A 27,688-nucleotide genomic window follows, 5' to 3' on the forward strand; every position below is an offset into this window, starting at 1 on the left:
AGAGGCGTGAATTGCTCTGTGCATCAATTTGATCACGGAGCCTCTTCAGCGTCCAGCCCATCAGTGGGGCCCACCAGGGCGGACGTGTCAAAACCCTTACAAAGAAAGCGATTCGCTTCGCGTCCGCCTTACACGTGCTAAGGTTTTGCCTTGCGCTCCAAGTCGGCGCTCGAGAGCAAATCTGGAAACCTCCCAAACACACACGCATCACGTTCTCCAACCTCTCCGGATTCTTTTGACACATATATATTTGAAGCTTCTTTTTCACACATTCCTACATTATAGGCAAAGCCGCGTCTCTCTCTCTCTCTCTCTGTTTTTTCCTCTGTAACTTCCCTCTTCTTCTTCCCTCTGCTTCTCTCTGTTTTGTGCCTTTTCGGCTGTAGATCTGAGCGCCGAAAAGCTTGAAAGCAGTGAAAAATGAGAGGTTTCGCTTTCTTCGATAGAGTTTCTAGAGCTTTCCATGACTATCCTTCGGTTCCCAAAGTGCTCGTCGTCGTCGCCGTCAGGTATATTCACTTTCTCTGTCTATCATCTATTTCATCTTCTACGCGTTTGCTCTGGTTTCCTATGCGTTTGTTCAGTTCTACATATTTGTCTTGTACAAATATTTACTTATAATATTAGTATTTTTTTGGGCGATTTCTAATATTACGTATTGCAGTAGAATATGGACAGAATTTTAATTTTCTTATATGTTTAAATCGTTCAGTTTGGCGTATACTTTTATTAGAAGCTATAGTATTGCTGTATTACTCCATTCGATTGCGTTTCCTTGCTAAAAAATATGTTCTCTGTTTTATACCATGCTGAAAAATATATGCTCTGTTTTATTCCGTAGTGAAAAAATATGCGCTCTGCCTTTTTTTTTTCGTTCCGATTTTGTTGGCAGTCTCTGGAGTCAATCAGATCTCTTGCACTTATTTCATACATATAGAAAATTGTATAGGAAAGGCCAAATTTTAGGAAATTGGATTGCTATGAGCAGAATCACCATGCGCAGATTCATATCATTTGCCTATATAATCATGGCGAAACTATGTTAGCATACCAATAAATTATGTTTGTGTAGTGTAAATTATGCCCAAAAGTAGTGAAGAAACAAAGACGTGGCCATTTCCTTTTAAGAAAAAGAAAATTTGTGCTTTCAATGCTTATTTGTAGATAAACTGTAAGATCAAAAAGTAACACAAAAAAAATGCTCGTGCTGCTAACCCTTCAGAGGTCGAGAAACTGCATTTTTGTTATTGGTATGCTCACATGATTATATGATGGTTTTGTCTCATGGCTGTTGGTTCAAAATGCAGTGGTTGCGGCCTTGTGGCTTACGCTGAGGCAAACCCTGAGCGAAAACTGGCCAGCAGCGCGCCTGTCCTAACTTCAGCTGAAGTGGACAATAAGAAAAAGAAGGTTGTGGTACTTGGAACTGGCTGGGCTGGAACAAGTTTCTTAAGGAATCTGAAAAATCCAGATTATGAGGTTCATGTCATATCACCTCGGAATTACTTTGCCTTCACCCCTCTGCTACCAAGTGTTACCTGTGGTACAGTGGAAGCTCGCAGCATTGTTGAACCAATTCGAAACATTGCTAGAAAGGTAATGGTTGGATAATAATTGTATCACTCTCTCTAACTGTTGGTGTTCAATAAATTGACAACGATTTTTTTTGGGGTACAGAAAACTGTAGATGTTCAATTCAGTGAAGCTGCATGTCTCAAGATCGATGCAGTAAACCAGAAAATCTATTGCCGATCTAATGTAGAAAACAATTTGAATGGACAAGAAGAGTTCGTTGTGGATTATGACTACCTTATAGTAGCTGTGGGAGCCAATGTTAATACATTCAATACTCCTGGTGTCGTTGAGAACTGCCATTTCTTGAAGGTAACTTCTTTGTAAACCTTGTACATTTATGTATCAATATGTTCCTGTAAGTTTTCTCTTATGAAATCAAGATCCTCAGATCAGCTACTCCCAGTAGGACGAAGAAAGTGAATAAAGCTTTTTGGTTATAGGATTAATTGATGTATGCTTCTTTGTTGTTTTATTCACCTCGTGAAATTTACTTCTTCACGCAGGAAGTAGAAGATGCTCAAAAGATCCGAAGAACTGTTATTGACTGCTTCGAAAGGGCAAGCCTTCCAACTGTTAGCGATGAGGAGAAGAAGAGAATTCTTCATTTTGCTGTTGTTGGTGGTGGCCCAACTGGTGTGGAGTTTGCTGCAGCACTTCATGATTTCGTCAACGAGGATTTAGTCAAATTGTATCCCGGGGTCAAAGATCTAGTTAAAATAACACTTCTCGAGGCTGGAGATCATATTCTGAATATGTTAGTAAATAATCTCTCACATATAAACCTTTGTTATATATTTCGAAATAGTATTTTGTTGTTTAATCTAGCATTACCCTACGATAAGCATGCATTGATATGCTTTAGCAGTTTTATTATAATCTGACTGAAATGCATGTGTGCAGTTATTTCTTTGTGATCACTGAAGTTTTTTCATGTTTTTGCAGGTTTGATAAAAGAATCACAGCTTTTGCTGAAGAAAAATTTCAAAGAGATGGTATTAATGTGAAAACAGGATCCATGGTTGTGAAAGTAACTGAAAAAGAAATTTTTACCAAAGAATTGAAAAATGGAGGGGAAGTTTCGACCATGCCTTATGGAATGGCACTCTGGTCAACTGGTGTAGGAACGCGTCCCTTCATAAAGGATTTCATGAGTCAAGTTGGTCAGGTGTGTTTGTCCTTCTTATTGATGTTGTGTTGACTTCTCCGTCTTTAGAAATCTTATGAAGCTCAATTGTATGTCTTTTACAAGTACATGTCACTCTTATTAAACAAGCATCTGTTCCTTAATGCACAGGCTAATAGACGGGTGTTAGCAACTGATGAATGGCTGCGAGTGGAGGGATGTGACAAAGTGTATGCAATTGGTGATTGTGCCACAATAAATCAGCGCAAAGTCATGGTAAGTGCCCCTGTTATTTCTCGAACGTGTATTTTTGTACCAAAGTTGCCAAAAATTGCAGTTTCCAGTAGACCTTTGTCTCATCGTTCTTTTATTTGGGAAAAGTATGTTCAGCACAACTGTGGGATTTATTTTTCTCGTCATGGAATGGCTATTGTGAGATGACTACAACATGGTGAACAGTTAAAACTAAAGGTGAATGGGATCATGGGAGTCATGAGAACCAGTTAATTTGTGGTTTCTATATTAGAATTGATAAGTAGACCAGTTCTTTGGTTCTCTATTTGCTCTATGGAAATCTGTGTTCTTCCGTATTTTCTTGTTAATAAGGTAGTGAAGAAGTATAATCAACAAATTCTTTGATTTGCTAATGCTAAATTACCGTTACATCGCTACATTATCTATTATATTGGAACAGTTGTTTGATGTGAACATTCCTTTAATTTGTCTTAACGCCTATTTGTTTTTCAGGAAGATATCGCTGCCATATTCCGAAAGGCGGACAAGGATAATTCAGGAACACTCACAGTTGAGGAATATAAAGCAGTGATTAATGATATTTGTGAAAGGTATCCTCAAGTGCAGCTTTATTTGAAGAGCAAACAGATGAAGAATATGGTTGATCTTTTGAAGGAAACACCGGATGTTTCAAAAGGATCCGCAGAGCTGAATATTGAAGATTTCGAAACAGCTCTTTCCAAAGTGGATTCCCAGATGAAAAATCTTCCAGCTACAGGCCAGGTATTATGCGTTTTTATGCACACTTGAGTATATTATTTATTGAAGGCATGTCTCTCCACGTGCATGTCTCATTTCCCTCTCAAATGGCATATTCCAGGTTGCTGCTCAACAAGGTGTCTACCTTGCCAAGTGTTTTAACCGAATGGAAGACTGTGAGAAAAATCCAGAAGGTCCTCTCAGATTCCGTGGGGAAGGCCGCCATCGGTTTCACCCCTTTAGGTATGATTTAAATTGAAATCTGTGTGTGTTTTTCTGAAGCCATGCTTTGCGATTGGATGCAACCTAACTGTGAACATTGCCATTGTCTAATCTTAATATTCTTCCTGAAGGTACAAGCATCTTGGACAATTTGCTCCTCTGGGTGGAGAGCAAACAGCAGCCCAGCTTCCTGGAGATTGGGTATCGATCGGCCACAGCTCCCAGTGGCTTTGGTATTCTGTTTATACAAGGTACCGTGTGACTTTTTTTATTTCCTCTCTTGGTTGTTGAGCTGAAATTTCAATTTCAATCCCCTGTTGGTTGTTGGATAATAAACAGAGACTGATTTTTCTCTTTTGACTGTTTTATTTTAACAATTCAGCAAACAAGTGAGCTGGCGCAACAGGGCATTGGTGGTAACAGACTGGGCTAGGCGTTTCATCTGGGGGAGGGATTCAAGTCGCATTTGAGGCACATTTCATTTCAATTCAACTGCCAGAAGCTATCTTATCTGAACAAGAGAGTTTTGACAAATAAAGAACAAGTTTTGTTTTCCGGATTCAAGTGGTTGGTTGATTGATGAATGAGTTTAGGTGAAGCAGAAGCAGCAGATCCTTGATGTAGTAGTTGTATCGGATTCGTCGACTCACCTCACCATTGTTTTTTTTATTTTTTTATTTTTTATAATCCTTTCTAAATATACGCATATTATATTCCTAACCCTTTGCTGCTGTTACTGGAATGATTATGTGTGGGATTTGAAGGTCCCAAATTTTGCAGTTATATTCCGTCTGATTTTTGTCGGGTGGGTGGTGATGTTTTATTTATTTATTGAAAGGACGCAGATTTACGTTCCCAATTGCAAGTTGCAAACTTCGTGTAAGTGAGATGTGATATTTTGGTCACTTCTTGAATGTGCGGACGAAAACAGGAGTGCAGGTTTTGAGATGAAACCGATCCGGATTGGATCGCGCACACAATACTTTTCCGGAATTGTTTAATTCAAAGAAGAAATTGATTGATTCCTTTCGGAGAAACTACAACTTTTATTTGAGACATGACATCCCATCAAATTTCCTTGCTTTCTACTATGAGTGAGAGGAATTGGTTCCAAGCGCTTAGAAATGAACTGAACTGAATAATGAAATGAATTGAATGGGCTACACGTATGAACAACTGAGATCCGATCAGCAGCTGCCACGTGCAAATCCCGACGTTGCCGAGCCGACAAGTTTATGGAATCCACCATTTTATAAAAGAGGACCGTTGGTAGAACATGGGCTTGTTAAGCTTTAGGGGGGACAAAGAGAGAGATCAATAATGCACTCTTAACAGTAATTAACTTCGTTGGTGACGTCTAATCACCTCGAGGAAGTTTTCGTTCATCCATAGATTACATTCTAGCTTGTTAAACAAATAGTAATTTAATTAACTAATCACCATTCCTAGATCCCTAAACCATTATTTTTCTCTGCCGCTGCTGCTGCCAACCATTTGCTTCTTTCTCCTCCTCCTCCAACTCAACCTCCATATTCTGCGCATTTTCAGACACAAAGGTCAAAGCCCTCTTCTTCTCTTCTCTTGCTCTGTTCAGACTGAGCTCTGTTTTTATGGATTCAAAAATAAAGAAGGTGCTGGAGCAGCTCCTGAGCCTGGGACTGGTAAACTCGTGCAAGGACCGGAGCTCGGTCTCGCTGGTGTGCAAGGACTGGTACGAAGCGGAGCGGTTGTCACGCCGCCACGTCTTCATCGGAAACTGCTACTCGGTGTCGCCGGAGATCGTGACCCGGCGGTTTCCGAACATTCGGAGCGTGACCCTGAAAGGGAGGCCGCGGTTCTCGGACTTTAATCTGGTCCCTCCGAATTGGGGCGGCGATGTTCAGCCTTGGCTTGAGGTGTTCGCCTCCGAATGCCCACTTCTGGAGGAGCTGAGGCTGAAGAGGATGACGGTGACTGATGAGAGGCTTGAGCTTTTGGCTGTTTCGTTTCCCGAGTTCAAAGCTCTCTCGCTTCTCAGCTGTGATGGGTTCAGCACTGATGGCCTTGAAGCCATTGCCACTCACTGCAAGTAAGTGTCTTTCTGGGTTTGGACCCTTTTCCAGTTTTTGAGTTTTGATTGTTAAGTGTTTTTCGATTGGTTTTTGGGTTCCAGAGATGAGATCTCAGAGAGAGAGGGAGTAATGGTTGAAGAAAAGAATTCATCCCTGATTTATAACTTTCTGAACAAAATCATTTGGTTACAGGAATTTGATTGAGCTCGACATACAGGAGAATGACATTGATGATAAAAGTGGGGACTGGTTAAGTTGCTTCCCTGAAACCTTCACATCATTGGAAATACTAAACTTTGCCAGCCTCAATAGCAACGTTGATTTTGATGCTCTTGAGAGACTTGTAAGTAGGTGCAAATCATTCAAGGTGCTAAAGGTTAATAAAAGTGTAACCTTGGAACAACTACAAAGTCTTCTTACCCATGCTCCTCAACTTTTGGAGCTTGGCACCGGCTCATTTTTGCAAGAGCTCACAGCTTCTCAGCATTCACAACTTGAAAGAGCATTTAGCAACTGCAAGAATTTGCACACCCTCTCTGGCTTATGGGAAGCAACGGCCCTTTATCTCCCAGTTCTGTATCCTGCCTGTACAAATCTCACTTTCTTGAATTTGAGTTATGCTACTTTGCAAAGTTGGGACCTTGCTAAGCTTGTTGCTCATTGCCCACTCCTCCGGTGCCTTTGGGTAAGTAAATTTCCCATTTATTTCCTTTTCTACATAATAGCTTCTTCATTTTGAAAATGCTAATCTATCAAGGTAGATGAGAAGGAAACACACTATAATCTTTACAATAATGACATGGTACATAATTGGGGTTTTGAAATCGTTACTTTTGACCACACTGATGAAATAATAACTTAATCCTCTCTTTGATTGGCTTATTTATTTTTCTAAACACTGCAAGTACATCTACAACTGTTGAATGAGAGGATATGTTGACTATTGAAATCCTCAGGTGCTAACTCTTGATATCAAATTTTTGATACAGGTCCTGGACACAGTGGAAGACAAAGGGTTGGAGGCTGTTGGATCTAACTGTCCTTTGCTTGAGGAACTCCGTGTTTTCCCTTCTGCTCCTGACGGTGATGATATTATCGATGGGGTGACTGAATCTGGGTTTGTTGCTCTGTCTTATGGCTGCCGAAGACTCTGCTATGTCCTCTACTTTTGTTGGCAGATGACTAATGCTGCTATAGCAACCGTTGCACAAAATTGCCCTGATATCACCCACTTTCGTCTCTGCATAATGAACCCAAGGCAACCCGATTACCTAACAAAAGAGCCTATGGATGAGGCTTTTGGGGCAGTGGTGAAGACGTGCTCTAAACTACAGAGGCTTTCAGTTTCAGGTTTATTGACCGACCTTACATTTGAATACATTGGGAAACATGCCCAAAATTTGGAATACCTTTCAATAGCCTTTGCTGGAGAAAGTGATTGGGGGATGCAGTGTGTGCTGGATGGTTGTCCCAAGCTCAAGAAACTTGAGATACGGGACTGCCCATTTGGGGATGTGGCTTTGCTCTCAGGTTTAGAGAAGTATGAATTTATGAGGTCAGTTTGGATGTCAGCCTGCAATGTGACAATGAACGCGTGTCACTCATTGGCAAGTGAGAGGCCAAGATTGAATGTTGAGGTAATGAAGGATGATGGGAATGATGAAAATCAAGCTGACAAAGTCTATGTTTACCGTTCTGTTGCTGGGCCAAGAAGGGATGCCCCGCCTTTCGTTCTCACGTTTTGAAGATTGAAGCCTATTGTGCTCACCCCTTTGAAGCTTACAAAATACATGGTAATCTCTCTCCGTCCCTCTTCCTCTCATTTAGTCACACATACCATGTTGCAAGTCTGAGGCTCTTATCACATACAGTTAACATTGATAGTGTGTGCATGCACTACTAGCAAATATTCATCAAGTTAATTGCTTAAAGTTTAGTGCTTCTTAGTTCTGTATTCTATAATGTTAGTTGACTTAAGTAGCAAGAAAATTATCATCTTAGTTACCATTATACTAGAATGATAAGACAAGTTAAACAGTTAGTGATATGTCTTATTGAGGTGCCAATTTGTGGATGATTTCTTGTTTGAAGATAGGAACATCTTGGACAATTTGGTCCTTTGGGATTGGGATGAGAGCAAACAGCAGCATACAGCTCCCAGTGGCTGGCTGGGTTGAATCGGACATAAACAGATTTTGATTCTCAGTTTTACTCGTGTGTTTGAATATTTTGCTTCCTAAACAAGTCAGCTAGCGCATCAGGGCATTGTTGATATCAGACTGACTGGGATAGGCGTTTCATTTGGGAGGAGGGAGGAGGGATTCAAGTCGCATTAGAGGCATCTGACAATTTAACAACCAGAAGCTAGATCTTTGACAATAAAGAACAAGTGATGTTTTTCGCATTCAAATAGTTTCGTTGAGGAATTACGCGAAGCAGCAGATCAATCCGTCATAGTTGTTGGACTCGTGGATGAGATACACAGTCTCACCATTGATTTTGATAAATAACAGGGGCATCTTCCTAATCCAAGTGCAACATGAAAGTCGTATGTTGTTTTGGTCAATTACTGTGGAGTGGAGTGGCGGACTAAGATACGAATCTCCCATGCTGAGTGAGCATCATGAAATTATTACTTTATCTATTGTTTGAGTTTCTAATATTAGCCAAATCTCTGTTATTGAATTATTAGAATTGGTTTTCATTGCGTCCTCCAATATAAAAATCGAGTATACTATACACGTACTAACATAACATAAATATAATCAAGATGAGAACACACACTTACATACAAGTGGCAATCAAGTATCAAACTAGCCTAACTAGTAGCAATCCGAATGGAACGTACATAATATTAACAGTTACATAATGAAATATAAAGATAACATCAACTTCAGACCAAATTAGGGAAGGTGCAACTTTTTTTCTCTTGCCTCATCGGCTAGCTTCGAAACCTTTCGAATTAGTTGCTAGCTGCCTTGCATGCATGGAGTGCGCTAGCTTTGTTTTTCGGGGGAGGATTGAGGACGCACAAGCAATGGCCAGCTTTTCTTTTCTTTTTTGCAACATTCTCTTGATGGCTCGTCTGGTTCTAGTAGTACTAGTAGTACTAGTAGTATAAGTGGTAACACGGCCCACGTGGGAATTCAAGGAGGAGGAGGAGGCCGCCAGTTTGTGTCGAGTAAGTATTGGTGTCGGCCACCACGGGAACACCAATGGGAAGACAGGTCTAGCGGAGTGAATCTTACCATAATAACACGGGATGTTCGCAACCTCCGTTAGCCTTGCTTCGCGAATGTTGCACGTGATGAAGTGTTGAGAAAACTCTAAAAACAAGATATCATCATCATCTGGGTGGAAAGCGAGCACCATAACCGTGTTAAGCCATTTGCTATGATATTTCCATGCTAGCATAAGCTGGGTTTCCGAAAGCATATGTAACAGGGTAACTCTGCCTACCAAACACCATCTGCCATTGTCATTGCATGCAGATGCAGCGTCGTCCGTGTCCATGTCCTTGTCCATCTGGTGGTCATCTTTCAACTCCCAAACACTCACATGACCATCGGTATCACCAACATACGCAGGGGAGTACTGGCACATTCGCAAACGCCCTTTACTAGACACACCCAATAAATCAAATGTTCTTCCATACTCCGACTCATCTTGAGGTTTATCAATGAAATGGAAACAATATTTAGCCGAATTGGAGCTGTCGTTGGAGTAGGGATCCAAACCAATAACAAAGCCATCACTAGAGCTCCACCAGTAGAGCATTCCATTGTGCGCAACCCCTGCATTTCTATGCAAGCTATTAAAACAAAAGCTTCTTGGGCAGGATACAACTGACTCTGTCCATCTACCAGTCTCGGAGGAGAACATTTCCATGTTGAACTCGAAGGATTTCTCTGGACACTGAGGAAATATTCGCACAACCTTGTACCTGTACTCAACATTAAGCCGGATTCTACCACATGCATCACTTTCTTCTTCTTCCACTTCTTTTCGGTGGTCTTCCTCCTCACATTGCTGCTTCTTACAATTATAGTAGTAGTAGGGTTCGCAGATGAATCCCACTCTTACTTCCTGGTGGCATCGAGGAGCGGGAGGAAGAGCATCCCATTGCCTGATGTATGGATTGCAAATGTAGTAATCCCGTTGAAAACACATGGTTGCGCAGCATAAAACTAAGTCGTTATACGCTCCTACCACAATTGGTTCATACTCTGGTGTGTTGATAGGCCCTTGAAAACAAGGGAGGAAATTAAAATTCATGTTGCGTGGTAACGAGTCCGTCACAAAGAATTTCCTTGGTTGCCTTGGATTCGTGAAGATAAGGGAGCGTGGGATGGGCTTTTGGTTATCACTTTGTACACATAGAAAACGGCGAACAAAATAAGGATTAGAAGATAGTAGACTGAACCAACGTTTGGACACGCACATGCATTGAGCCGCAGATGCAAGGGGAAGTCGACAAATGATTTCTATCAATACAAGGTCAGGGAGATGATCAAGATTCAACATGCTGGGGTTTAAGTGAGGCTCAGAGTGTGGTTCAAGATCAAGGGATTGGGATATTCTCTTTCTTCTTTTGGCAGCACGAGCATCACTATCCCCAGGTCTCATGGCGAAATTGTTAAGACTCGTCATTGATGTGCAGATTGATTGCAGTTTGCAGAGATATATACAATAAGACTCGTACCCACAAGCTCTATATATAGTGTTCTATCTGACGAAGTGAAATAGGAATAGGAAAGATATCCAAATCCAACAAGAAGTAGGAAACGAATCAACTTCTTACTCATTGCTCTAATTAACAATCCCAATCCAGCGAATAGGAAAGGAAACTACTTTTAGAAGAACTCTAGAGTTTCTTTATTTATTATCCTTAGAAAATTAATTATTCGTCCTATATCAATAGGGAAAACAATGAATTTTCCCTAACAATATTTAGCCGAATTATATTTATATAATATAATTGTGCATTTGAGGCAATATAATGGATCTATTTCCTTTGTGCCTGCACCTGGCTTTGAAGCTTATGGGGAGCCTACTAGTTACAACAACATTAGTGAACCTACTAACCATCACAATAAATGTGGTCCAAGTCCAGAGGAGCCTGTTAACATTCGACAGCATGGCTATGAGGGACCTGATATTAACTTGGAGAACATGGACTGGAGAACTATCAGTGGGCCATTCGTTTCAGTCTGGCTTCACAATGTCCCTTGGGGGAGTGAAGACACAAAGGCAGCGCCTGATGCCAAGGTTGGACTGTAAAATTGATTAGCCGCATCTGCTTCAGATACTTCTCCGCTACTACTGTCAAGGGATATTTATTCAAAACTCGAATAATTCACATGTATTTGTGCTCTTTTTGCCTGTTGGTGTGCAGTTCTCAGATGGTTACCTAGACATGATAATTATGAGGGCTTGCCCAAAACTATCCTTGCTCTCGTTGATGTCAGGGTTGAGCACAGGAAGTCATGTCAATTCACCATATGTCGTGTACTTCAAGTTCAGAAAAACCAAATTATCAAGCATTTAGTTTAGCTTTAATATTCCGTGTCTGCCTTTTGGTATATACAAGAAGCTTTACTAATGTTCCACTTCTGTTTACGTTCTCTTTTATCTCGCGACATACTGCAGGTGAAGGCATTAATTTTGGAACCAGGTCCTCTCACTGAGGACCCCACAAGGGGAGGGATTATAGACTCAGATGGTGAGGTCCTGGCTAGGGGCAAAGGAGCATACAAATGTGACCAAAAGACACTGATGGCCTATGATAAACTTCAAATAACTGTGGATCAAGGTTTAGCTACTCTGTTTTCCCCGGTATAAAGTCTACTTCTTATCAAGTATTTGATTTTGGTTACACATCGAGATACCAAGCAGAATCCACCCTGTACAAAGCTGCAAGGAGTACAAGCGATTTGTTTGTCAGCACGTTGCTTGCTGAAAAGTGATTTTGTAACAGCTACCAAGATTACTGTCGAAGTAATGTGCAGTTTGTCTTTCACTCTTTTGCTTTGATTTTACAATTTTCTTTTGTTCTGAAACAGATTTGTAGTACAGAAATGCACACGACTCTGGTAAATCCAGAGACCATATTTCATTCCACCTTCTGAAATACATGTATACATGAGCATTTCAATGATAGAAACCTTAAGACCAAATGTGAATGCAGATTGCTGACTTACTTTCTAAGACAGGTAATCTTTCTATCAACAAGAAAAGAACCCCACTTTTTTTGTGTGGAAGCTTGTCATTGTAGAGACTAGGGCCAACAAGTTCATGTCACTTTTGGTCGCCCAAAATCTCATGTGACAAATCTCTTTAATCTCAAGCATATTCTCTGTGAAAAGTAATCCAATTGAAAAAATGTAGTCATGTGCATACAATACAACTGGATAGCAAGCATACATGGCAATGCCACAAAGACCTTCTGGAAAAATCATCAGCTTTGGGAATTCTCCTCCTCCTTCAGGGCAGGAGTTTTCTCCTCCTCCTTCAGGGCAGGTGTTTTCCCCTCCTCCTTCAGGGCAGGTGTTTTCTCCTCCTCCTTCAGGGCAGGAGTTTTCTCCTTCTCCTTCAGGGCAGGAGTTTTCTCCTCCTCCTTCACCGCAGGAGTTTTGTCCTCCTCCTTCAGGGCACGGGTTAGGGCACGAGTTTTCTCCTCCTCCTTTACCGCAGGAGTTTTCTCCTCCTCCACCACGGCAGCAGCAGCTGCTTTTTCCTTCTCCTCCTCCCCTGATGTTGGCTTTCTGTTGGTTGAGTGTTTGCCACAAATTTTCTATAGACAAAAATTCAAAAATCAAATCTATAATTCCAAACATCTAAAGCCCAACGAACCAAACATCTAAAGCCCAAGAAATGTATACCTGTGGTGGGCCAGTTTTTTGGGTGAAGCTTGAAGATCCTTCTTGGCTGGAGATTCTCTGAAATAAAAAAACCCCCAAATTCTCTAAAGCCCATAACCCTAAAAATTGCAACCAATTCGAGACCAGAAATCAAATTGACAAGCCCAAGAAATGCACTTACCTGTGGGTTATCAAAGCCAAGATCAATTCTGATCCTTGGAGTTGAACGCTGCAAGAAAACTTCCTTCTCCCCTGATGTTGGCTTTCTGTTGGTTGAGTGTTTGCCACAAATTTTCTATAGACAAAAATTCAAAAATCAAATCTATAATTCCAAACATCTAAAGGCCAACGAACCAAACATCTAAAGCCCAAGAAATGTATACCTGTGGTGGGCCAGTTTTTTGGGTCAAGCTTGAAGATCCTTCTTGGCTGGAGATTCTCTGAAATAAAAAAACCCCCAAATTCTCTAAAGCCCATAACCCTAAAAATCGCAACCAATTCGAGACCAGAAATCAAATTGACAAGCCCAAGAAATGCATACCCGTGGTGGGCCAGGTTTTTTGGTTAAGGTTGAAGATCCTTCTTGGTTGGAGATTTTCTGAAATAAAAAACCCCCAAATTCTCTAAAGCCCATAACCCTAAAAATCCCAACCAATTCGAGACCAGAAATCAAATTGACAAGCCCAAGAAATGCACATACCTGTGGGTTTTCAAGGAGGAAGGAGTGCCTCAGTTGGCAAGACATTGCAGTCCGGCTGCCGTTGAACATATCCGCAATAGTCTGCCACTGAGCTGGAAGTAGTGTAGACAGCTGCCGGAGCTTCGCATCCTCCACTTGGCTCCATTCATCTGTTCTTACTTGGGGGTGGAGCCAACCAACCCACCGACTCTGGCATTCTCTCCATGTTCGTGTTCCAAGGAAGCGGGCCACAGCTTCCCATCTGTGTGTGCCGTATCTCTCCACAGCCTCGATCAAATCTCTGTCTTCTCCCACAGTCCAAGGTCGTGCGCTGATCTTCTTCATCTTGAAAAAGAATAGAAGAAATTGTTGTAATCCGTCGCACTAAGAGCCAAAAGAATAGAAGAAAATGTTGTAGTCCGTCGCACTAAAAGCCAAAAGAATAGAAGAAATGCCACAGAATTTTGTTTTCGTCAGAAGAAATGCAGATTATATAACCTGTTCGACTGCAGTCATTGTTTTTATTTATTTGTTTATTCTTTCTTCCAGTTTTTTCGGGATGTGCGCAGTACATTTCATGCACAGTGTGAGTCTACGTACCTACGCTGCAATTAAAGGAGAGAGAACGTGAGCATTTAATGCTTGGGCAGCTGGGTTTCTCAGAGGGGTAAAACAGGAAAATAAATAATATCACATGGTTTTCTCCTAACACGTTTAACATTGTAAAATGACTTTTTAACAAGTAAAAGAAATTTGGAAACTGATGGCTGCAGCAGCGAATTTCAATCGTGACAGGATAAATATAAAAATGACCCAATGCTTGACTTGGTAAGCTTTTGGATTTTTCAAAATAAAGCTAATAAAATCTATATGCTAGATTGTGTCACGTACAATACATAAATTTACTATTTCGATGTATGTATGAATGAACTCGAGAGTATAATCTTGGCCAAAAAAGCTATAAAAAAATAGTGAGCTTATACACCCATTGTCAAATACAAACCAATGAAACTAACCCTTACGGAAAGAGAGGCAAATGGCATGAAAAGAAACCGATTTTGGTAAGTAATGCTCTTCATTGCTATTTATTTTTCTGAATATTTGTTATACTCGAACAAAATTTTCGTACTAGAAAAACAAGTTGGCTGAAAAGAAAGAATATTATTATATTTTGAAAATTTCTTGGTTTTCTCCTAACACGTGTAACACTGTAGTTGAAGAAAGTACACAGTCGGTCGCTTTTGAGCGACAGCGACTGTGAATAGCATACCCCTATCACTAACTGTCAATTAATCGCACACGACAAACGTCAAGCCTTGGTAGCCGGGCCCACATGTGACAAAAACCAAACGAGTCAATTTCTAGGTGTCAACAAAATATAACTGTTGCTGCTGTTTGTTTTTGGTTTTTTTTCCTTTCCATTTTTTCCTATTTTTCTTTGGAAAAATGATTTCATAATAATAAGGGAGAATTATTCAACAAAATCAGTCCAACATTAGTTTATGATGCTTTAAACAAAGTTCTAAAGACACCCTCAAAATAAAAAATAAAAAAAGACAATCCATTATTCAAAATTAAGTAGTCACCATTTGACTTGGATCAACAAAAATGTATGTTACGCAACAATGGGAGCACACTGCATAAGGTTTGCTGCAGGTATACTATATCTTCAATATGTCATTATGTCACACTAATCTTCTTCTATCATCTTAATTCAAGAAAGAAAACCAATCATTTAAACTTGGCATTCAAGCTAGAGCAACTTTATTTCTTGGTGATCACACTTCGGCTCCTTCAAATTTGCTCTTGCCAATGAGCCATAACCAGTCAAGGGAAACTTCTATGTCTGCTTGTGTTTGGATGCCAGCATCAGGATCAACAGATACAGTTTTAGAGCCTTCAGAGGCGGCCTTGGAGCGGTAGTAATTTACTATAGGCAATCTAGGGAAGTAAATTGCATAGAAGAATACACAGAAACTCAATGAGTGTGGAAATTGCTAGGAACATCACAGCAAAAGACCAATCATACAAAAAATCGTCATTGATCGCAGTACTTAAAAGTCCATTAGAAAGAATGAATCTAGCTTCAGAAAGCAGCTGATCAGATAAAGAACTTAAAAATGTTACTTCAATATACCTCAAATCCACATTTTCTGCTTTGACACTTTTAACCACAATGCAACAACAGGTATATGAATATCAACCACCAATTTGTCTATTAGTAAAGAAAATTCACATACTCGCCCCCTTATGGAGACCATTGTGATACTTCTCGAAGGCAGCTTTTGTCATCAGCCTCATGCCAGAAGTAAGAGCACCTGATGCAGCCAAGCCAGCAAAGGACTGCAGAAGCAGAACATCAAAACAGCACTCACTAAGATAGGAAACTGTGAGGTTAATGTTACAAACGATAACAAAAGTGGTCACAAACATTGAAGAACTTTTAGAAGACCACCAATCTGGATGAATTCAGGGCGCAAAAAAGACAGGTCTCCGGCCATTCCACCTTGAACATGGGCATCTGCACCCCCAAATGCACCAACACATGCACATATACCAATATAAGGTGAAATCGCTCCACTCCTAGACATAGCTAAAACCACCTATTACAAAGGGGAAAGTGAAGTTAAAAACATGGAGTAGAAAGTGGCACAAAAATAGGGTATGTACATAGGCGTTACTTACCACTATTAGCATCAAGGTCCCAAGGAAGAAGAGAGCATATACAATTAAGTTCCTCTTCCTGGTGTCCAACTTTGCTTCATGGTATGCTAGTGTTACCATAGTAATAAGTGCAAATGGTTGATAAACAAGGGTATGAACCCGCAACAGGTGATAACTCTATAAAAGAGAAATGTTCATCAGACTTTTAATCAGAGACTTTCATTTCATGGAACAGAGGTTCGCATTACTAATAGTCCTAATTGGATAGAAACATAATTGGGTGCAGCGCTGATGAAATTTCGAAACAAGTTCAATTCATCAACGCTGCACTCAATGATGTTTCTTCAATCTGGAACCTCCACTGCTCTCATCATCTGCATCTGCATGATTGATTTTGAGCCACCCTTACGTACTATATATATATATTGGCTGTGGCAACAGATGACATTAAAGAATGCAGTACACCAAGACCAGGTTGTTGTTGTATTGAATCTTGACCTTGTACTACCATTTCATTTTCTAACTCAACTCTATTACTTGCCTGCTCTCTTCTACCTGTACTGTTTTATGGTATTGGAAACTTCTTGCACCACACATCTCCATCCTATATTAAATTAACTCCAAAGCTATGCTCTCTCTTTCTCTCTGTTATTTTCTTTTACTATCATGATTAGATTTAGTCTTATCATGTTTCATTAATTAGTTTGAGATATTTCAGCAAAACCCACTAATGAGGACTAGGTCCACTAATGAGTCAAGTGATTTGCCACTTTCAGTTGGAGACCATCACGGGTTAATTGTAAGAACAAAATACCACTATATGCTTACCAAAGTAACTTTGGCCCACAATCCACAAATCCAAAACTTGGCATACCAACTAATAAGCAAGATTTTAAGGAAGATTCCAAACCTTGTAGTGTAAATTGGATATTAGCATTTAGCATCCTGGAAAAGATGTTTTACGAGTTCAGCATATACCTTTTGAAATGGATTTGAATAAGAATTACATCATGAGCATGTTATATATCCTACCTACATTTTATTTAAGATACGTAACAATGAATCTTCAAAAAAGTCAAAAGCAAAGGAAAACAATTAAATGCATTTTCGGAATTGAGGAGAAAATTGGGTTGGAAAAAGGAAAAAAGAAAAATCCAAACCTGAAAGAGCTGCAGGCTGCTGATCCTGGCCCTTTGAAATGTGCTGCGCAACAAGAAAAAGGCCTAAAAGAAAGAAGAAGACCAGAGAAACCAGCCAGTAGCGAAGTGGTTATTGTGACATTGCCAATAACTTGATAGCACTTTGCCAAAATTGGATAGAAACATAATTGGGTGCAGAGCTGATGAAATTTCGAAACAAGTTCAATTCATCAACGCTGCACTCAATGATGTTTCTTTAATCTTGAACCCTCACTGCTCTCACCATCTGCATTATTGATTTTGAGCCACCCTTAAGTACTATATATATATATATATATATATATATATATATTGTCTGTGGCAACAGATGACATTAAAGAATGCAGTACACCAAACCAAGTTGTTGTTGTATTGAATCTTGACCTTGTACTACCATTTCAATTTCTAACCTCAGCTCTGTTTCTTGCTGCTCTCTTCTACCAGTACTGTTTTATGGTACTGAAAACTCGTTGTACTACACATCTCCATCCTATATTAAATTAACTCCAAAGCTCTGCTTTCTCTCTCTCTCTCTGGTATTTTCTTTTACTATCATGATTAGATTTAGTCTTATCATGTTTCATCAAGTAGTTTGAGATATTTAAGTAAAAACCACTAATGAGGACTAGGTCCAATCTTGAAACTCTGATATATAATTCTCACATCCTACCTGCCAGCTATAGTGGAAATAGATGCTTTGAAATTACAAGCCAACAACCTAATTTCAAACCAGATTCTTACAAAAAGTAGTTATGTACATTGCACTCCATTAAGATTTCATTTATAAAAATTGCCTAAATTACAAACTTAGATTTCAGTCTATATCCATTGCCTAAAATACAAACTTATGTGTATGAAAGAATTACAATGATCAAGAGCAACAACTAAAATCTAATCTTTTACCAAAAAACAATCTTACCCTCAGCATCTTCATGCATGATGGATAAAACTTGATTAGGAGGAATGTGTTGCCAAACTCGAGGCTTTCCATACAAATGTCCCATTTGAGAAAACTTATCAGCCGCTCTGTTGCCTTCTCTATAAATATGAGTCAGGATGCAGTTGTTGATCTCTGGTATGATCAAGTTTATGTGACTAATATGCCTTTGCGCTTCTGCACATCGAATCTGTCTCCTTTGCGCCATGCTTTGAAGCAACGTCTTTGCATCCCCTTCGAGCCACACATCGGTCCAACCATTTTCCAGTACCAACTCAAGGCCTCTTCTGAGTGCAGCCAGTTCTGCAATAATGCTGTTGGCTCTTCCTATAGGTTCAGCATAGCCAAGTAAGAAGTCAGCCTTGTGATTCCTAAATAGCCCTCCAATGCTGGCTTTTCCTGCTTTGCCTTTAGAAGATCCATCAAAGTTCAGTTTTGTCCAGCCAATTTTGGGTTTTTCCCATGTCACTGGAATTGGGGCCTTGTGCAAACTCCAGAACAGACAAACCGGGTGGGGTTTTGTATTAATTTCTTAAACCTCAAAATCTTAGTGAAGGCTAACATTTTCCGGCAGTTACTTTTCTTAAAAACTATATATTCTAATTAACATCTGCATGAATGCAGCACACTGGAAAAAAATGCTGAGAGGAAGAAATGAATTATTTCGTAGAGAAAAAGATTACAATATTGAAGAAGTAAAATTCAATGCAGCATCAACGTTACATATGTACAATCTGAAATTGCTTGAAAGTAGGGGGATAAGGTTTGCAGAACAAAAGGAAGGCAAAGGTTTGCATGTGGAAAAGTTTATTAATGGCTAAGTTATGAATTTAAAACCTCAAACCAGGGCCATTAATCCTTTGGAACATAAGAAGCTATTGCTTCACGTAACCATGCATTGATAAAGTTGGAGTGGAGAGAAGGCAAGGTACAAATTCATATTTTACAACAACAAGGCAGCACTAAAGTAATGCAATATATATACTCAGATAATGATGGCCAAAGAGATTTCTTCAAGAACTCTCAAACACATAATTCTGATTCTGCAGACATTTTTTTCTTCTTCTTTTGTTCTGACATTTGGATTTGAGTTTTTGAGAAATTGCATGACTTGAGGAGAAAGAGTGAACTCCAACGTTGACCATTAAATGGTAACTGTAAAAACCTACTGATTTTATCCAAATGGGATTTTTATATATATATAAAATTGCAAACTAACTGCAATTTTCTATAGAATTGGTGGGAAATCCGAAAGGTAAGGATGCCTAAATTTGATTAGTTTTTTCAGGAATGCACTTGAGGAGGAGATATAGAGAAGGCATGCAATAGGGTCTTTGACATTGGTCAACTGTGATTGAGATGATCTAATCAGTTGCCTTAGATTTCCATCCCCACAAAATTAGTTAGGCCAATCAGAGGAGGAACAAAAAAAAATCTCCTCAAATGTGATTGAGTTTCTAATATTAGGCAAATCTCTGTTATTGAATTAGAATTGGTTTTCATTGCATCCTCCATTATAAAATCAAGTATACTATACATGTACTAACATAACATAAATCTACTCAAGATGAGAACACACACTTACATTTACATACAACTTACAAGTGGCAATCAAGTATTAATTAAACTAGCCTAACGTAACTAGTAGTAATCCGAATGGGACGTATATAATATTAACTATGAACATCAAATTCGGACCAAATTAGGGAAGGTGCAACTTTTTTTCTCTTGCCTCATCGGCTAGCTTCGATTTCTTTCGAATTAGTTGCTAGCTGCCTTGCATGCATGGAGTGCGCTAGCTTTGTTTTTCGGTGGAGAGGACGCACAAGCAATGGCCAGCTTTTCTTTTCTTTTTTGCAACATTCTCTTGATGGCTCGTCTGGTTCTAGTAGTACTAGTAGTATAAGTGGTAACACGGCCCACGTGGGAATTCAAGGAGGAGGAGGAGGCCGCCAGTTTGTGTCGAGTAAGTATTGGTGTCGGCCACCACGGGAACACCAATGGGAAGACAGGTCTAGCAGAGTGAATCTTACCATAATAACACGGGATGTCCGCAACCTCCGTTAGCCTTGCTTCGCGAATGTTGCACATGACGAGGTGTTGAGAATACTCTAAAACCAAGATATCATCATCATTTGGGTGGAAAGCGAGCACCATAACCGTGTGAAGCCATTTGCTATGATATTTCCAAGTTACCATCAACTGGTTTTCCTCCGAAAGCATACGTATCAGGGTAAATCTGCCTACCAAACACCATTTGCCATTGTCATTGCATGCAGATGCAGCGTCGTCCGTGTCCATGTCCTTGTCCTTGTCCATCTGGTGGTCATCTTTCAACTCCCAAACACTCACATGACCATCGGTATCACCAACATACGCAGGGGAGTACTGGCACATTCGCAAACGCCCTTTACTAGACACACCCAAGAAATCAAATGTTCTTCCATACTCCGACTCATCTTGAGGTTCATCAATGAAATGGAAACAATATTTAGCCGAATTGGAGCTGTCGTTGGAGTAGGGATCCAAACCAATAACAAAGCCATCACTAGAGCTCCACCAGTAGAGCATTCCATTGTGCGCAACCCCTGCATTTCTATGCAAGCTATTAAAACAAAAGCTTCTTGGGCAGGATACAACTGACTCTGTCCATCTACCAGTCTCGGAGGAGAACATTTCCATGTTGAACTCGAAGGATTTCTCTGGACACTGAGGAATTATTCGCACAACCTTGTACCTGTACTCAACATTAAGCCGGATTCTACTACATGCATCACTTTCTTCTTCTTCCACTTCTTTTCGGTGGTCTTCCTCCTCACATTGCTGCTTCTTACAATTATAGTAGTAGTAGGGTTCGCAGATGAATCCCACTCTTACTTCCTGGTGGCATCGAGGAGCGGGAGGAAGAGCATCCCATTGCCTGATGTATGGATTGCAAATGTAGTAATCCCGTTGAAAACACATGGTTGCGCAACATAAAACTAAGTCGTTATACGCTCCTACCACAATTGGTTCATACTCTGGTGTGTTGATAGGCCCTTGAAAACAAGGGAGGAAATTAAAACTCATGTTGCGTGGTAACGAGTCCGTCACAAAGAATTTCCTTGGTTGCCTTGGATTCGTGAAGATAAGGGGGCGTGGGATGGGCTTTTGGTTATCACTTTGTACACATAGGAAACGGCGAACAAAATAAGGATTAGAAGATAGTAGACTGAACCAACGTTTGGACACGCACATGCATTGAGCCGCAGATGCAAGGGGAAGTCGACAAATGATTTCTATCAATACAAGGTCAGGGAGATGATCAAGATTCAACATGCTGGGGTTTAAGTGAGGCTCAGAGTGTGGTTCAAGATCAAGGGATTGGGATATTCTCTTTCTTCTTTTGGCAGCACGAGCATCACTATCCCCAGGTCTCATGGCGAAATTGTTAAGACTCGTCATTGATGTGCAGATTGATTGCAGTTTGCAGAGATATATACAATAAGACTCGTACCCACAAGCTCTATATATAGTGTTCTATCTGACGAAAGTGAAATAGGAATAGGAAAGATATCCAAATCCAACAAGAAGTAGGAAACGAATCAACTTCTTACTCATTGCTCTAATTAACAATCCCAATCCAGCGAATAGGAAAGGAAACTACTTTTAGAACAACTCTAGAGTTTCTTTATTTATTACCCTTAGAAAATTAATTATTCTTCCTATATCAATAGGGAAAACAATGAATTTTCCTTTTTTTTCCCCTTCCTATGTCAATAAGGAAACTACTTATCTGCTTATTTATGCATTCCGGTTTCAGGACGGTCTTGTTCATATCTACTTATTTGTGCATCAATACACTGAAGATTTGGTCCCCCCCCCCTGCCATATGCATCGTTTATATGCCCTGGACGTAAATAAATTCACAAACAAGAAAATAAGTACCAACATATTAGAGGGAGAGAAAGGGAGCAATGAAACGCAATATATAATGCACAGACAACATATGTAACCTCGAATCATGTCCAGAATAGCATTAGACGCTGTACAAGGTTCACCAACTGTTGCCATTCAAGAAGTCCATTTACTACCTAACCTACTAAAAAGTGCAATGCTTGTAAAGTTGCAAGAAGAAAATGGTAAGCTGAATCTATGCATAAGATCCTGAAGATAAATGCACTGGATTAGTATGATATAAACATAAAAATAAACCAAACATAAATTCTTTGTGAGACTGTAGTGTGTGTTTCATACTAATGACATTGCCAGTCAAATGATCAACCAGAAGCCTGGCTAGCTAAAGCTTACCCTCGTTGACATTCCATCCACAGCCTACGAACTTGCTTACGTGGCACAACTTCATCGGTGGTGATCCGAACACACACGGTTCGTTGGGTGAGGACAAAATATGGGCTACGATCTTATTGGGCTGTCTGTGTCAGCTTGAGCTTACCTAGGCCTTTAGAGTCCGTTAACAGAGGTTACAGACAATAAACAAATGAATAATTATTATACAAATTTATAAATAAATCCAATTCTTGATATGTATTTATAAAAAAAATTCAAACACTATTTAAACATAGAAACACATTCAAAATCAACCTCAGTATATTTTGTTGGTGTGTTTATAAAATGAATTTTGAATGTATATTTTGTTTAATTATCTCTCTCTCTCTTCGCTGCTTTTGCTACGCAAGGCCTTGGGTTGGGCTTTCTCTCTCCTTCTTTCTCTCCCCTTCTTTCTCTCCCTCAAGCTGCTCAAGCTGCTCAACCTCCATATCCAGCTACCTCAGACCAAGCTCCTTCTCTGTGTCCATGGCAGATCCAGCCTCTAAACATTAAAATTTTAAATCTTTCCTTTAAAGGTTTCTGCTTCTCTCAAATCTCATATCCGGATCCGTACAGCATTTCTCAGCTCGAGCTCACACTACTTAAACCAGGCTCCGAGCTTCGTTTTGCTTCATGGGTTCGAAAAGAAGCAAGTCCGATTCACCGGACCCGGACGAGCCGAACCAGGTCGGGTCGGATTTTCCAGACGAGGTTTTGGAGCAGGTCCTCGGCATGGTGAAGTCCCGCAAGGACCGGAGCTCGGTCTCGCTGGTGTGCAAGGACTGGTACGATGCGGAGCGGTGGTCCCGCCGCCAAGTGTTCATCGGAAATTGCTACTCGGCGTCGCCGGAGATAGTGACCCGGCGGTTTCGGAGCATCCGGAGCGTGACCCTGAAAGGGAAGCCCCGGTTCTCGGACTTCAATCTGGTTCCTCCGAACTGGGGCAGCGATGTTCAGCCTTGGCTGGAGGTGTTTGCCAGCGAATACCGGCTTCTGGAGGAGCTGAGGCTGAAGAGGATGACGGTGACTGATGAGAGCCTTGAGTTCTTGGCTGTTTCGTTTCCTGGGTTCAAAGCTCTCTCGCTTCTCAGCTGTGATGGGTTCAGCACAGATGGCCTCGCAGCCATTGCCACTCACTGCAAGTAAGTGTCTTTCAATTTGGCCCCTTTGGAAGTTTTGATTTTTGTTATTGGGTTTTGGGTGTCCAGAATTGAGATCTGGGTTGCGGTGGTTTGAGTTTCAGAAAGCACAAAACTTGATAATGGGACCCATAAAACTCACAAGTAGGGGTTTTTTGTTGTTGGTAAATATCCTTTTAAAACATACAATAAATTGTGTAATTTTCTGCACTTACACGTGGACTGCAGAAACTACAACCGAGCACCGAAGAAATAACCCAGAAACTGAAATGATTCTGTTATTCTTTTTCTACCTCTCTCTCTTGAGGCGACGTTTGAACTGTTAATCCAAAGTCTAAAAGAAACAATTCATTTTTCTGGCTAGAATATTTTACTTATATTCTATAATAACCACCGCCCAAATTTGGTTCGCATGATAGGTAAGTCAATTGTTCTGGCAAAAAAAGAAAGATAGGTAGGTCAATTAATGAGAACAAAGAAATAGTTAATTGCACATAATCAAAGACAGGTATACAGAATTTTGATCTCAATGAAGTATTTTACTTTTCAAATTTGTCAGATTTTGATTCAACTGTTGGTGATCATGAATTTTCAAATCTGTTCGAGATCATTAAAATTCCCATATTAAGCTTGTAGTTGACTTAAGCTTTATGCTGAACTTCGGTTGTTGAAGAAAATAACTAATATCCCATCCTAATTTGGTTTCAGGAATTTGACTGAGCTGGACATACAGGAGAATGAAATTGATGATAAAAGTGGCGGATGGCTAAGTTGCTTCCCCGAAACTTTCACATATTTGGAAATACTAAACTTTGCCAGCCTCAATAGCGATGTCAATTTCGATGCTCTTGAGAAACTTGTACGCAGGTGCAAATCATTTAAGGTGTTGAAGGTTAATAAAAATGTAACCTTGGAACAGCTACAGAGGCTTCTTACCCATGCTCCTCAGCTTCTGGAGCTAGGCACTGGCTCATTTTTGCAAGAGCTCACTGCCTGTCAGAATTCACAACTTGAAAGAGCATTTAGCAATTGCAATAATTTACACACGCTCTCTGGTTTATGGGAAGCAACGGCCCTTTATCTTCCAGCTCTGTATCCTGCATGTACAAATCTCACTTTCTTGAATTTGAGTTATTCTGCTTTGCAAAGTTGGGAACTTGCTAAGCTTCTTGCTCATTGCCCACGTCTGCGGCGCCTTTGGGTAAATTTCCTCCTGCATAATAATTTCCTCATTTGAGAAAGTTAATCTATTAAGGTAGATGAGAAGAAAAGACACTTAATGACATTATAGCTTAAGCTCTGTTTAATGAACTTATCTGTTTTTTCTGAAACACTGCAAATACTTCATCTATAACTGTTGAAAGAGAATGCTTGTTGACTCATGGTATCAAATACTTGATACAGGTCCTGGACACAGTGGAAGACAAAGGGTTGGAGGCTGTCGGATCTAACTGTCCTTTGATTGAGGAACTCCGTGTTTTCCCTTCTGATCCTTATGGTGATGATATTATCCATGGGGTGACTGAATCTGGGTTTGTTGCTGTGTCTTATGGCTGCCGAAGACTCCGCTATGTCCTCTACTTTTGTCGGCAGATGACTAATGCAGCTGTAGCAACGGTTGTAAAAAACTGCCCTGATTTCACCCACTTTCGTCTCTGTATAATGAACCCAAGGCAACCAGATCACATAACAAATGAGCCCATGGATGAGGGTTTTGGTGCAGTGGTGAAGACTTGCACTAAACTCCAAAGGCTTGCAGTTTCAGGTTTATTGACTGACCGCACATTTGAATACATTGGAGAATATGCTAAGAATTTGGAAACGCTTTCAGTAGCTTTCGCTGGAAAAAGTGATTGGGGGATGCAGTGTGTGCTGAATGGTTGTCCAAAGCTCAAGAAACTTGAGATAAGAGACTGCCCATTCGGGAACGCGGCTTTGCTCTCAGGTTTTGAGAAGTATGAATCTATGAGATCACTTTGGATGTCAGCCTGCAATGTGACAATGAACGCGTGTCGGCTATTGGCAAGTGAGATGCCAAGATTGAATGTTGAGGTAATGAAGGATGATGGGAATGATGATGATCAGGCTGATAAAGTCTATGTTTACCGTTCTGTTGCTGGGTCAAGAAGGGATGCCCCACCTTTTGTTCTCACTTTCTGAAGGTTGAAAACCTATTGTGCTTACCCTTTGAAGCTTACAAAATACATGGTAATCTCTCTCTCACCCTCACACATTCCTGGGGATCTTACCAGAGTCAGCAATGACAGTGTGTGCACTTGCAAATATTCATCGATTTTGTTCCGTATCTTATATGTGGTTACACACAGGTACCTTCCGTCATCAGGTTACATGGTCTTTAATATCCTGCTAAGGGATGAAACTATTTCATGAGCCCTGCCTCTGTGCGCTTGTTCAGGCTGTTCATGTTTTTCTATCATCAATCCACCAGTTCCTATGATCTAAGACCAATATTGTTCATACAACCTCAAGTTTCTGCAGAGGACATTTAAAGACATTGGATTTGATAATTTTACTTTGGTTCAGCTTAATAAATGGAAAGTTGAGAAAACGAAGGATGATGAATTACTGAACTTGGAATTTGTTCATTTATTATGATATACAAATTCAAGGAGAACAGGAAGGCAGTAAAGATTTATGAAGCAGAGCTTTATGCCTTCACAGCTTCCAATGGCGGGATCCTATTTGCATCAGCAGCAAGATTGACCGAACCCCTGAAAAGCAAGAATGCAAGGCTACCAATCAAGAAATGAATGAAGCAGCCTTGGCTGTGTGTCACAAACGAACCAAAATCTGTTCCTACTATGCACTGCCACCCAGTCCCGTATGACTCATCAAATTCCTGCATGGAAACAAGCACAGAAAAAGACACATGAATTTCAAATGATTTAGTGATGATTCAGTGCTGAGGATAATACTGGAAAGAGGAGCTGACCTTCTTTATGAATTGGGCGATTTCGGTAGGCTCAGTGATATCGAATATATCGAGAGCCTTTGCAGCTAAATGGAGCGCGTCTTGCTGCATTGTTTGAAGCATGTCAGTCTCGTTAACGACGGCCTTGCCTTCTAACATGGCTGCAGAAAACCTGCCTTTGAGTTGCTTATGTTGAGATTGGTGAAAGAGCTAAAAGCAGATGAAGCAGTCTAGATTGAAGACATAGGCAACCGGGCTATATGGAAATTGGAACTTTGAGTTTCTACGCAAGTCCAGGCTTTCCGATCATTCTCAAAGAATTAATGCAATGGAATAAAGCCTGGTGGTCAGGAAACAGACAAGCTGATTGGTCATGTAAGATGGGGACATGGAAGATGCATTGCTAGTGCACTTGTTCTTGCATCTGGTTTGATCAATGGCTCAGAATCTGCGGTAGCAAAGGGCATTTTTAGTTTGGGGTCCACATTATCTTGGAGATGCAGGACGTATGTGGTTGCATAACGAAGACACTTCCCGTGAGTGTCATGGATTATGTTGTGAGGTTGTTAATGAGTTATCTGTTTGCTTGTACTTCTGTTTACTTTTCTTCTCTTTGTTGATGCGAAGACCTTTTAGCTTCTGACAGATTCAGGTTCATGGGAAAAGAACCAGAAAAAGTTATCAATAAAACAGAAAATTGCTTCTCATTCAGGTCCTCTGCTTGCATCAATGGGCCATCTGTGTTTTTTGGGGGATTGAAGGCATGCAAGCACTTTACTGAACAGACAATTAAAATTTTCTAGACTAGTGTCGGGCACAAAATTCATCAACAAATAGTTTGAGTGGAATGAATCTCAAATGCTTGAATAAGCAAACACCATTTGGGTTTGAAGCTAAAGAAAGAGAGACGAATGGCGGAACTGAAATTTGTCATCATATTAAATAAACATATAACAGATGAACATCCAAGCCTAAATATTTAAAATGTGAGATTATTTACCTTAACAACTGCAACACCAACTAA

General features: G+C 40.3%; 6 protein-coding genes across 9 annotated transcripts; 3 read left to right on the forward strand and 3 right to left on the reverse strand.

Moving 5' to 3' along the window:
* The first annotated feature begins 151 nt into the window (after positions 1–151).
* NDB3 (NAD(P)H dehydrogenase B3) lies at positions 152–4,696 on the forward strand. Its single transcript, XM_008226732.3, has 10 exons — positions 152–509; positions 1,308–1,596; positions 1,678–1,884; positions 2,079–2,329; positions 2,518–2,740; positions 2,870–2,974; positions 3,446–3,715; positions 3,813–3,934; positions 4,045–4,164; positions 4,296–4,696. The coding sequence occupies exons 1-10, from the start codon at positions 421–423 to the stop codon at positions 4,381–4,383; spliced, it is 1,764 nt and encodes a 587-aa protein (XP_008224954.2). The 5' UTR covers positions 152–420; the 3' UTR covers positions 4,384–4,696.
* Positions 4,697–4,995: 299 nt separating this feature from the next.
* LOC103324646 (protein TRANSPORT INHIBITOR RESPONSE 1-like) lies at positions 4,996–8,668 on the forward strand. 2 transcript variants are annotated; one of them, XM_089048498.1, is made up of 4 exons: positions 4,996–5,981; positions 6,157–6,649; positions 6,954–7,757; positions 8,060–8,668. In XM_089048498.1, the coding sequence occupies exons 1-3, from the start codon at positions 5,524–5,526 to the stop codon at positions 7,707–7,709; spliced, it is 1,707 nt and encodes a 568-aa protein (XP_088904624.1). In that variant the 5' UTR covers positions 4,996–5,523; the 3' UTR covers positions 7,710–7,757; positions 8,060–8,668. The 2 variants fall into 2 exon arrangements, with proteins under 2 accessions (XP_088904624.1, XP_008224955.2); XM_008226733.3 differs by having other exon boundaries at positions 5,013–5,981; positions 8,056–8,668.
* Positions 8,669–11,958: 3,290 nt separating this feature from the next.
* LOC103324708 (uncharacterized) lies at positions 11,959–14,063 on the reverse strand. 2 transcript variants are annotated; one of them, XM_089048499.1, is made up of 6 exons: positions 13,525–14,063; positions 13,366–13,422; positions 13,208–13,264; positions 13,006–13,119; positions 12,846–12,902; positions 11,959–12,757 (listed from the first exon to the last, which is right to left on the reverse strand). In XM_089048499.1, exons 1-6 carry the CDS (start codon positions 13,846–13,848, stop codon positions 12,422–12,424), a joined length of 945 nt encoding a protein of 314 aa, XP_088904625.1. In that variant the 5' UTR covers positions 13,849–14,063; the 3' UTR covers positions 11,959–12,421. The 2 variants fall into 2 exon arrangements, with proteins under 2 accessions (XP_088904625.1, XP_088904626.1); XM_089048500.1 differs by lacking the exons at positions 13,006–13,119; positions 13,208–13,264.
* Positions 14,064–19,858: 5,795 nt separating this feature from the next.
* On the reverse strand, positions 19,859–21,764 carry LOC148918396 (putative F-box protein At3g23950). The gene has a single exon (XM_089048501.1). It carries the CDS (start codon positions 21,724–21,726, stop codon positions 20,044–20,046), a length of 1,683 nt encoding a protein of 560 aa, XP_088904627.1. The 5' UTR covers positions 21,727–21,764; the 3' UTR covers positions 19,859–20,043.
* Positions 21,765–22,939: 1,175 nt separating this feature from the next.
* LOC103324648 (protein TRANSPORT INHIBITOR RESPONSE 1-like) lies at positions 22,940–27,375 on the forward strand. 2 transcript variants are annotated; one of them, XM_008226735.2, is made up of 4 exons: positions 22,940–23,735; positions 24,441–24,933; positions 25,137–25,940; positions 26,060–27,375. In XM_008226735.2, the coding sequence occupies exons 1-3, from the start codon at positions 23,227–23,229 to the stop codon at positions 25,890–25,892; spliced, it is 1,758 nt and encodes a 585-aa protein (XP_008224957.1). In that variant the 5' UTR covers positions 22,940–23,226; the 3' UTR covers positions 25,893–25,940; positions 26,060–27,375. The 2 variants fall into 2 exon arrangements, with proteins under 2 accessions (XP_008224957.1, XP_088905115.1); XM_089048989.1 differs by having other exon boundaries at positions 25,137–27,375.
* On the reverse strand, positions 26,293–26,823 carry LOC103324647 (dynein light chain 1, cytoplasmic-like). The gene is made up of 2 exons (XM_008226734.3): positions 26,686–26,823; positions 26,293–26,592 (listed from the first exon to the last, which is right to left on the reverse strand). Exons 1-2 carry the CDS (start codon positions 26,821–26,823, stop codon positions 26,401–26,403), a joined length of 330 nt encoding a protein of 109 aa, XP_008224956.2. The 3' UTR covers positions 26,293–26,400.
* Positions 27,376–27,688: the final 313 nt, after the last annotated feature.

Source organism: Prunus mume, linkage group LG3 (assembly GCF_029339155.1).
Source record: "Prunus mume cultivar Tortuosa linkage group LG3, ASM2933915v1, whole genome shotgun sequence".
In the NCBI taxonomy this organism is placed as follows: domain Eukaryota; kingdom Viridiplantae; phylum Streptophyta; class Magnoliopsida; order Rosales; family Rosaceae; genus Prunus; species Prunus mume.